This window comes from Setaria viridis, chromosome 5 (genome assembly GCF_005286985.2).
Source record: "Setaria viridis chromosome 5, Setaria_viridis_v4.0, whole genome shotgun sequence".
Lineage (NCBI taxonomy): Eukaryota > Viridiplantae > Streptophyta > Magnoliopsida > Poales > Poaceae > Setaria > Setaria viridis.
The window spans coordinates 36,632,180-36,642,926 of record NC_048267.2 but is presented as its reverse complement, the minus strand read 5'-3'; the positions used below and the strand labels follow the sequence as shown (position 1 = coordinate 36,642,926).

The following is a 10,747-nucleotide window of genomic DNA, read 5'->3' as shown; positions in this document are numbered from 1 at the left end:
TCCGGCTGTGTTTGATTTGTTGCTTCTACCTCGGGTCTTTTTTTTCTCACTTCTTGTTCGTAAGTTAGCCTCGACTCTCTTTAACTTCTCTTTGGTATTTGTGTCATCTTGATCAACAGGAATAGGTCTTTTCTCTTAAGCCGCAGGGTTCTCTCTTTCGCCCTCGGTGGCTTCCTGTGGTGCAGTCTTCTTCTTTTTCGTTTGTGGCATCGTGGGTTGTTTTGTGGCTGAGAACATGGTGGGCGCTTTGTTGGTCTCAAAGGAATTTGACACCGAACAGATCCAAGTTACAAGGGAAATAATACTCATAATTGGAAAAACTGATCTCCCTTTACAACGAGGCAGGGATCTCCTTTTACAGTGATCCATAACCTACTTTACATTCTAAGAATGTTCTTACCCAACCACTACATTCCTAGGATATGCCGTACATAAAGATTATTAAAGAAAACGTGTAAAAATTGAACTCTACCACGTGGTCATGTTTCTCACGCTGTCCGCCTTCTAACCTCGAGACTTCATCTTCACTCGAAGTCGATCGTCCAACCTCGAGGCTCATCCGCGATCTGAGGCGAACGCCCAGCCTTGAGGCGCCTCATTCATTGGGTCCTGTCTAGAGATCTTAACCTCGCATAGTTCTTTTCCGAGCATCATTCCTGAGTAAAGAGAAAAAAGATAAAAGCACGGTGTTCAGAATCGATCCTGAACACTCGAGGGTTAATCCAATGGGAGTTAGATATTATTGTTGTCAATCACTGCCCTCAAGTCCTCCCAGGAGTAAGGGTGATGCAAGGACACGAGATTTACTGTTAGAAGTGCCTCCACATAGCGTGCGAGGTTAAAGAAGTTCTGTTTTCCTGCTGCCGAAGCGCAACTTGCAATGTTAATCTTGAGACCTACTAACAACGTTCGAGGATAACTGAGTTTTTCTTCTCGGTTTGGGATTCGCGAGGCTAGAAGGGCTCCGCGCCTCTTTATACTTGATGTAGAACTTGAGAGGTCAAAGAGTTTCTTGTGCTGTGAGCGACGCTCGAGGGTGTTTATTTTAACAAGGGCATAATCTTTCGGTTCAGAGTTGCATGCCTGTTATGAAGTTGATGTGCAATGATAGTCTGATTACCAGTGGAAATCCTGAGCTTATCTGTATTTTTGTAAAGGCCGGTGATTCCAATGCCATGCCTTGTTGATAAGCGGTGCGAATGTATTCTCGAGAAAAAATCGGTGTCAATACTTTCTTTTGGAGTCTTTTTATGGTCCTTCCAGAGGTAAGGTCTTTTATCTCTCTCGCATCATATCAGTGGTGCCTCCTGGCTCCTGGTAACTTTCCCGGGGACGATTAAAAAAAAATCTATTTCAGAGAAGAGATGAGCTACAACTGAAATAGCATATTCAAAATGCATGCAAGTAATTCATCAGCAATAAACGCTCCTGCGATAGTAATTCAGACATTCAGTGATAAAAGCTCCAATGATATACTGATATGCGCACAAGTAATTCAGTAATAAACGCTCCTGTCATCATATATGTATTTGAAAGATATGATTTTTTATACCGCTCGCAGCCTCGCACTATAATCAGTCAAGCCTCCTGGTAACTTTCACAAGGACGATAAAAAAATCTTTTGGAAAAGACATGAACTACAACTGAAATAGCTCATCAAAATGCGCATAAGAGATTCAGTAATAAACGCTGGTGTGATATGGCACCAAACTTATAAGTGATGGTTCAGAGATCATAAGGTTCTGATTATCTACGGCGCAATCATGCAGTGGATACTAAAACGGACGTAAAAATCGATTGAGAGTGAGTTTATGCTTGTTTGATTCTCTAAAAGTTATCATCAATGTCATGTTGGAAAAGTTTTGGATAACTATAGCCTCAAATGCCAGGACAGAATTGATCTTATCAGTCATATGCAATGGCGTTAGTGAGGCGAGAATATCATTGTGTTGGACTTCAGAAATAAGATTAGTAGTAGGTTGTTTAAAGGCAAGGGATCAACCTGTGATATAATCTAAAAAAATAATATTAGTAAATAAAAGAAAGCCAAAGCCCTAAACATATGCTACGTGCTGGTTAACCAATGCTTTAGTCATGGAAACCACAACAAAGAATCTCGCTATAAGCTCTTGAAAAGTGATCTTTAGTTCATCTCCAGCCATTCGGCATAGCACAGATGCACGGGCCCTTTTGTGTGTTTTCTGGCTCTTTTTCCGTCATGAAGCTCAATTCTGAGGCGAATAGCTAAAGTGATCAGCGCTTTCACTTTTGGATTAGTTTTAAGTGATGATAGGGGAGGAAAAATCTTGTGATTCCATTTGAGGCTAGATCTCGCACTTTCTCGAGCTGAATTTGACTGTCCGAAATGGACGCACGGCATATTTGTACAGCACACAGCTACCTCCTTACAGTTAACTTCCTGTTGGTTCGACCGTCATTTGGCAGGGGAAGATCCGTCGTGTCGATGATTGTGACAGTGAAATCTGGTCACAAACTAGTTCATATCTGACGTTCAGCTCTGAATTTTGTTTTCCGGTTTCTGAAACTTCAGCGTCAGACTAGCTATTCTTTCAGTTCAGTAGGAACAGTCAACAGGGGGAGGATATTTGATCTGACGCGTCGACTGCAGGATTAGCACCGGCGGCCGCCATTTTCCCCCGCATCCCGCAACAGTTTTTGCTTGTTAGCCGTCGAGAAGGGCGGCTCCGGCAATCAGTGGAGTTAGATGCCAAGGGGGAAACGGCATCTATAAGCAGAAGCCGGTGTTCGTCTTCCTCGATCGCATGACTTCCATTGCCCTTGTTCTTGGCCGGAAACTGCATCCGTTCGAATCCGTCTTGGATTCCAAATCTCAGGGACGACCCATACCTTCCCCAGGTTTGATTGGGACTCTGCGTGGCACAATCGTTGTCACTTGAAGGACTACTGGAAACCTCTCCTGCTACACTACAAATCATCCCGGAACACACACGTGTCATCGCAGCAGGCTCGTGTTGGATCTGTCAGGGTGGAAGAACAAACAACGTAACCACCAGCCTACGTTTCACAGAAGCTACTACTGTTAGAACAGCGGTCCGGTCCCATCACCGTTGCATAAACGGGTGTACTTGCAGAGCTCTTGTGTGTCCGGGATCGTGCACACGACACGACCCCACCGACCTGGAATCCATTGCGCACCGGACGTGCTATGGCTGCTAACGCTGAAATAAAGCTAGATCGTGTGATCATCGTGCCGCCCAGGTCGGATGCTGTCTTTCTTGGCAGCTGCTAAAATCATGCGCCTTTACGGTGCACCATAACAACACAGCACCCGGCTTGGCCTCGCCCGTGGCGATCGATCAAATCAGTCAGACCCTGTCGTCTCCTTCCACCAACTACAACTAGAGGCACACTGGCCTTCGCTGCTGCACCGGGGTCAAAATGGGTTGCTGAATGTGCGGATGTTTGGTTCCCAGAACCTCCTAAAATTTATGTCACATCGAACGTTTAGGTACTAATTAGAAATATTAAAAATAAATTAATTATAAAATCAATTGAAGGTTAATTTGCGAGATGAATCTATTAAACCTAATTACTTTATAATTTGATAATATGATGCTACAATAAACATGTGCTAATGATGGATTATTTAGGTTTAGATTTATCTCGCGAATTAGCCTCCATCTGTGTATATAATTAGTTTATGTTTAATCCTTCTAATTAGCCTTCGAATATTCGATGTGATATGAATTTTAATCTAGACTAAAAATCCAAACAGCATGATGGGCAAGGCTTTAGGGACAGCCAGTGACAAGCGGAGCGCTCGACCGGCTGCTGCAGTTCAGGAGCAACAGCGAGGAGCAGTTTGACTGTTAATAACCCATCCCATGCAATGATGCAAACATGTCAGGAGTCTGTGTCAGCCTGGCAGATACGAGCCAGTAGTGCTTGCACAAGCACATCTCATCTCTCGCCCACTCGGCCATTCCGATGGATCCCACTCACAGGCCCGGTCCTAGGTTGGTGGCCGTTTGATCACTCGCGGCAGCGCATGTGACCGCCGGGACACATCCGGCTCGGTGCCGCTACCTGCGACGTCGAGGAAATGACAGCACCGAGCTCGTTCGCCGGCTTTCAGCACTGGCCGCTGGGCCGGGATCATCAGGAGGGAAGAACGCGATCGCCCCTGGCACCAACCGGGGGAAATGTCTGGCTCCTCGTTGGTCGTTGCGTGCACGCGCGACACCAACAAGCCTCGTCTCCTCCAGACCCTTAGCTTAGCCTGAGTGCCGTACCGATCGCGAGCCGCGCATGGTCAGCAGTCAGCACCTTAGCTAGTAGTAGTCGGGTTCGCGTCGCGTGGCACCATATGTGCTGTTCGTGACTTTTGCTCCGCGGCGACGCGCCACATCGTGAGCTTCGAGAATAGCGGCAGATGTTGCATTCAGAAGGCACAGTTGGGGCGAGAATAGCGTCGTGGACACAGTAAGTCATTTCAAGTTTTCAACCCCAAAAAATCACCGATTTGCGGGCTCGCGGAAAAACTCGATTGCATCCTGATTGTACTGCAGGTAGCTCGCGGTTCTACCCGCGGACAGTCACTTTCTTGCTAGTTTTGAGCGTCCTGAGCTGACCTCTAGAAAGCTTCTTTGTCGTACGCGCTAGACAAGTGTGTGGAGGAGACTCGCTCCAGCGTGATTAGTTTCTCTCCTGTTTACTGATTTGCCTTTGCTGCATGTGCCTGATTTATCAGATGACTGCGAGTCTGCGAGTTTTAATGATTTGTCTTCAAAGAATACAGGGGAGAAGTGATGGTGTTTGCATCAGATCACTGGTATTGTAAATGCTGACAGTGTGGCGACAACTGGTGTAATCGTTGGTGAAAATGGGTGGAAATTAAACTTTTGATTCTAAGTTCGCAAAAACTTGTTTAAAGCACAAGCTTGTTTTTACAATTCAATTTTGTGTACTCCTATATCAACCTGCTCAACATAAAGTGCCGGAATAATAATAATACTATTTTCTTGAGACGCAGGAATAATAAAGTAGGTATACTAAAAGGTTGCAAACTGGGCTAAATCACTAAGGCCCAAAGAAACTGCATGGCCCAGCAGACAGGTCTGCTTTTCTGCTGCACAATTCGTGTGGCTTTATCTATCCGCCAGCAGGCCTCCAGCACCGGGCTGGGCCAGAAAAAACGGAAACGTTTTTTTTTTTTAGCAAGGAAAAAACGGAAACGTTGCCCAGCAATTATTTTGTGGTAAAACTTGCACATCAGTTTTCCAGTGAACTACTGGCAGCGAGATACTCTGAAATTCCTGATAAAATGTCCATAACGATATTTACAACAAGTTTAGATGGCTCAATCCAAAATTTTCAGCTGCCTGATTGGAAATAAGCTCGCAGTTGTCACACTCACACTCGGAAACTCGTGGCTTTCTCCCTGTTCGTATCGCTTTGATGCAATTTACAAGAGCTGCTCCGAATATCTCGGGTAAGACGCCATGGTATTAACTCTTCAAACTTTCTAATATAATGAAGAGATGAACTTGGAACATTTCTGACATCTGACATTACAAGCTCTTGGCACACAGACCACACAAGCCCATATAATGGCATGCTACTTCCTGAATCACAAATGAAGTAACACAAGCAACCACATACAGGTTCTGGTAGCTTCAGCCTAAGCTCACATTACTCAAACGCGTAGAAACTTCAAGCTTACTACCAAAACTAGCAGCCTCCTCAGCGTTACAGAAGAGGTTATATATCCTTATACCATACCCAAGACCACATCCACAGGGAAATTCAGATTTCAGAGCAGCACCATGCTGACCATACACACAATGCCAAGAACCAGCCCAACGCTTGCCTTCAACCCGGCCGCCGCGTTCAAGCCCCAGACGCGGACGTCGTCGATCACCGGCCCGCACAGCGAGCTGTGGTCGTCGCTCCTCGTGTTGTAGTACACGCTGTAGAATGCCACGCGCGTCCTCTCGGCGCGCGCCATGAACGTCACATTCGCAGCCTGGCTGGTGGCGTTGCCCATCGGCGAGTAGTGGAAGTTCTGGGCCTGGTCGCCCGCGAACGCCATGATGGCCATCGGTGGCTGGCACGAGTCGCCGGCCGTCCCCAGCGTGAACGTCAGGCTGTATTCCTTCTGAGGGGTCGTCTCCACCATCTGGGAGATGATGCCTTCCTTGCCTGACAGGAGCTCGATGGCGCGCTTCCCCTGTGGAACCTTGTATTCATCAGAGTCAATGAAGCGTACCGCACGGTTTGACTCGATCATCCAGCCAGGTATGGCGGATGTTTGCTCGTCGAGGTTGGTTGGGAGCAGCACTCCAAAGCTTGTGTTTGGGAACATCCACGGACCTTCCTCAAAGTCCCCATTGAGCACCACATTATCTGTTGAGCACAACAACAGCACGTACTGAATTTAGTTACATGTAGCAAAAGATATGGAAACTGAAACTGAAACCACATTGTCACGCTAAACTTTGAACGAGTCTAGAATCTCATACCCTTTGGCTTGTCTGGAGTGAAGAGCTTCTTGATGGCGACATTGTCAAGGATAGGCCCACAAGTTGGATCATCCTCCATGCCAGGGTTCATGAACTGAATATGTGCCTGCTCATCTGTTGCCTGAAAAGCCAGGGCGTACGCATCCCAGCCTTCTATGTTGTACAGTGTCTGCAAATCCACCGTCTGTGATACACCACCTAGCACGGACACATTCAGTGACTCGAGCTGTGCACATGTCCGGGCAGCGCTGAATGTGATAGCATACTCCGAGGCCTTCTCAACCTCCACCACCTGCCCAACGCTAGCATCATTCCCTAGCCGTACAGCATGATCCCCTGTCACAGAAATTCAGATGTTTAAACACTACTATGCGCAACTATTTTCAGAAAAGTTATTCAGAGACGAGCTCTGTGTGGATACCCTGTGGAACAATAAGGATCATGCCACCCTGATGCTGGCCAGAAGAAATGAGCTCCACTGTGCCATTGATCGTCCAACCAGGTATTGACGATGCACCCTCAGCTACAGACGCAGATTTGACAAAACCACCAGCGGGTGCTGTCTCAAAGTCACCATTGCTGAGAAGGCCTGTCGTGCAAGAAGTCACCAACTCATTATAGTAAGTATCATGTTTTAGTAATAATTTTACTACAAACACAATGCTGCGTTGCTACTGCAACTCAAGAATCAAGACCCTGCTCAACGTTTGGTTGCTTGTATCATTTGGTACATGTATGCAATAGTTCAAAATAATAATGATCCTTTTGTTTGGTTGGGTGAATTGTACCAATCTATCCAGGATGAAGCCATCCCATTTAATACATTATTCTATTAATAAGAGTGAACCATATGGTACAAGCACATTGATTGAACCCCACCATCCAGGATCATCCATGTATGCATTAATATCTGAAACCCACCAGCATGGTATATATGTAGGAAAATATAAGAGTCTACCTCTAGCATTTGCTGCATAGGATGGATCATAAGTTTGACCCAGCGAAGTCTAGTACACTATGCGCTGGAGTCTCCATATGCCATATTTGATAGGTGCTAAGCTATTTTAGAACATATAACGAATTTAATGACACTGAATACACCCCGCCAAGTACTACAGCAGTATCACAGCGAGGAAACCCAGTACAAATCTTATCTAGGATACTTTACAGGGACAGTTATGTGCTTATTAACTTAAGGTGAAATGAAGAATGAACAATCACGGTAGAGCTTGAGAAGGTTGATTTGAAGAGTTAATTCGACTGTAATTAAACAAAGGTGAGGAAATTAAATTATTATGCAGATGCAGAAAGTCAATTAAAACCCCCCACTGTAGATTTTTAATGTCTGATATCAACAGTGCCTAGCCACAAACCACTAGGAGTCCATGTTTTTCTATTGTACATCCAATGCAGTTCATCGGGGCACTACTACTAGATCACTTTACTATGCTTCATTGTCCTCACAAGGACGGCCATGTGATTATGCCTCATCTATCTTATGTGGCGACGCCGTAAAAGTGAAACATCGACCAACCGTCCTCCCATGGCACCCCATGCAGTGGTCCAGACCCCCAGACCTACATGTCCCGAGCACCGTAGATCATGGCGTGAATCTGGGGAGGTGACGAAGGTACGGACATAAATAGATAGGCATGGACCTCCATGGCACGGCCATCCTTTAAACAACCCATTTGACCCTCACCAGAGGATTCATTGAGGTGCTGCGCTGTTCTGTCAGGATCCCAGTTTACTACACCATTTCTGGTTTCCTTTTGACTTTTTTCCGACTCCCTTCGTCCTTGCAGTGGTGCCATAAAACCAATTTAAACGGGAGTAGGAAGTGTTACAGTTTAATAAAGATCATGGATTCACTTCGGGGGTGTTTGGATACTAGTGCTAAACTTTAGCAGTGTCACATCGGATGTTCGGATGCTAATTAGGAAGAGTAAACATGAGCTAATTATAAAACTAATTGCAGAACCCCTGGGCTAATTCGCAAGACGAATCTATTAAGCCTAATTAATCCATCATTAGCAAATGATTACGGTAGAACCACATTGGCAAATCATGGACTAGTTATGTTTAATAGATTCGTCTCGCGAATTAGACTCCATCTGTGCAATTAGTTTTGTAATTAGTCTATGTTTAATACTTCTAATTAGTATCCAAACATCCAATGTGAGGTGCTAAACTTTAACGGTGTATCCAAACACCCCCTTCTGTGAGGTGCCTTTCTCAAGTGTGCGTGTTTTGCATTGTTTTGCATCCAACAGAACGTCTTTGTCAACTTACAGGCCAGTTCATTTGGGGGTTACTAGTCATTTTTCAGACATAAGATGCATCACATCAAAATATTCCTTGCCATAGTGACATGTTTCTTTGGAAAAGAACACATACTGCGCTAAACAACGGGGTAACACAATGGAAGCGCCACAAGGGTATGCCTGAAAAACTGCAGCCGCTTCCATAAGAACGAGCTCAGCTCATGCAGTATAACGACGGAAAGAATGGCGTGGTCAAACACAGGGACAGGCCGTTTCTGGCAGTTACACAGAGGTGACACAAGCAGCACGACGTGGTCAAATCGTTACAGCTAAGCGCTTCAAGTTTTTCCTCTGAACTCTGGAGGATGTAACTTAAGGGGTGTCTGTGTAAAGTTCTTTAGTCCGAACTAAGTTCTATCACCTCAAATGTTTAATACTAATTAGTAGTATTAAACATCAACTGATTATAAAAACAATTGCACAGATGGAGGTTAATTTGCGAGACGAATTTATTAAGCCTAATTAGTCCGTGATTTGACAATGTGATGCTACAGTAAATATGTGCTAATCATGAATTAATTAGATTTAATAAATTCGTCTCGTGAATTAACCTCCATCTGTGTAATTGGTTTTATAATTAACTTATGTTTAGGCCTCCTAATTAGCCTCCGAAGATTCGACGTGACGTGGAGTAGACTTTAGATTAAGGATCATGCACCCCTGGTAAGCCAAGACTACATTGTATCTCGAAGCTACCCTGTTGATCCTTCGACCTATGAGCAAATACTTACTTTGATGCACCGAGTCACGCTCAAAGATGCTAGAAAGGAAAGGAGGAACGGCCTCACTTTACTTTGCAGTGCAAGCATGCGTATGCCCCAAATGCACAAAGTTGCATGCTTGCCCTATATCAGACATCGTACGAAACACTAGAACTTTCCGTTGCCCTCTTAAAAATTTTCAGTTGTTGCCTTGTATGCTCATAAGTCATAAACTCGGCATTGCCAAGATATACAGGGGACATGGCAAGGGAAGGGAGCACAAATCCCATTCTCTCAGGTGGCGAGATCTGATGCAGGGGCAGATGAAAACCACCTCCCCCCAAATTCTAACCAAAGATTGCGCCCAGAGGTGTGCATCAAGCCAAATGGGCTGTTGCGGCAGCGAGGCAAGCATTTGGAGCAAAGCAATCGACGGAGGAAAGGGCGAGAAGAGAAGGGAACAGAGAGAGACGCAGCAGCGTACCATCCTCCACCGGAGCAGCCCACGCCGGGCGGGCGGGCGCCGCCAGGAGAAGCAGCGCCGAGCACAGCGCCAGCAATGCGCACCTCCCCCTCGGCGAATCTCGCCCCATCTAGCCCTCTCGACCCCTCTGCACTCCCTCCCAGCTCAAGCTCCTTCCCCACTAGCAGCAGCAGAGCTTGGCTGGGGGCGCGAGTGGGAACTGGGAATCGGTAGCGTGAGACTGAGGAGTGGAGGAGGACGGAGACAAGAGGGCAGGGCACTGCCGAGCGGAGCTGAGCCGGGCCGCGTCCTCGTCTGGGTTGGAGGCAGCTCTGCCCCCGCCCACGCCCTGCTTTTTATGGGGTCACACACTCACAGGCTGAGGGCGATTCCCTTTTCCTTTGGCACTTTGCTGGCCACTCTTCCCCGTCCCCAGTATTCTATTTTTCACAGGGCCCTGTCTATGTCTCTGCGTGAGAATTGTGGCAACAGTGGTCAATACTGCTGCAGGGCTCTAGAGACCATGCTAGAGTGCGCCTGCCTTTCGCTTTTCGCAGCCGTTTTGGTACCACTTTGTCGAGCACGGAAAAGGGCACGCACCGTGCTCTTTTCATCGAGTCCGTGGGCAAGCTAATTACTGCGAACTGCTTTGTTTTTCGGCGACGAACTGTCATTTCAGGATCTGATTTGTGTGCGTAATCAGGTCATCATTCAGCTCTTGCATTTCAGGATCTGCAGCTGCACTGCACACCCCGT

General features: G+C 46.3%; 1 protein-coding gene across 1 annotated transcript; it reads right to left on the bottom strand.

Annotated features, from left to right (window-relative positions):
- Positions 1-5,489: 5,489 nt before the first annotated feature.
- Positions 5,490-10,330, bottom strand: LOC117857731 (protein BIIDXI). The gene is made up of 4 exons (XM_034740558.2): positions 10,013-10,330; positions 6,925-7,092; positions 6,504-6,839; positions 5,490-6,387 (listed from the first exon to the last, which is right to left on the bottom strand). Exons 1-4 carry the CDS (start codon positions 10,119-10,121, stop codon positions 5,795-5,797), a joined length of 1,206 nt encoding a protein of 401 aa, XP_034596449.1. The 5' UTR covers positions 10,122-10,330; the 3' UTR covers positions 5,490-5,794.
- Positions 10,331-10,747: the final 417 nt, after the last annotated feature.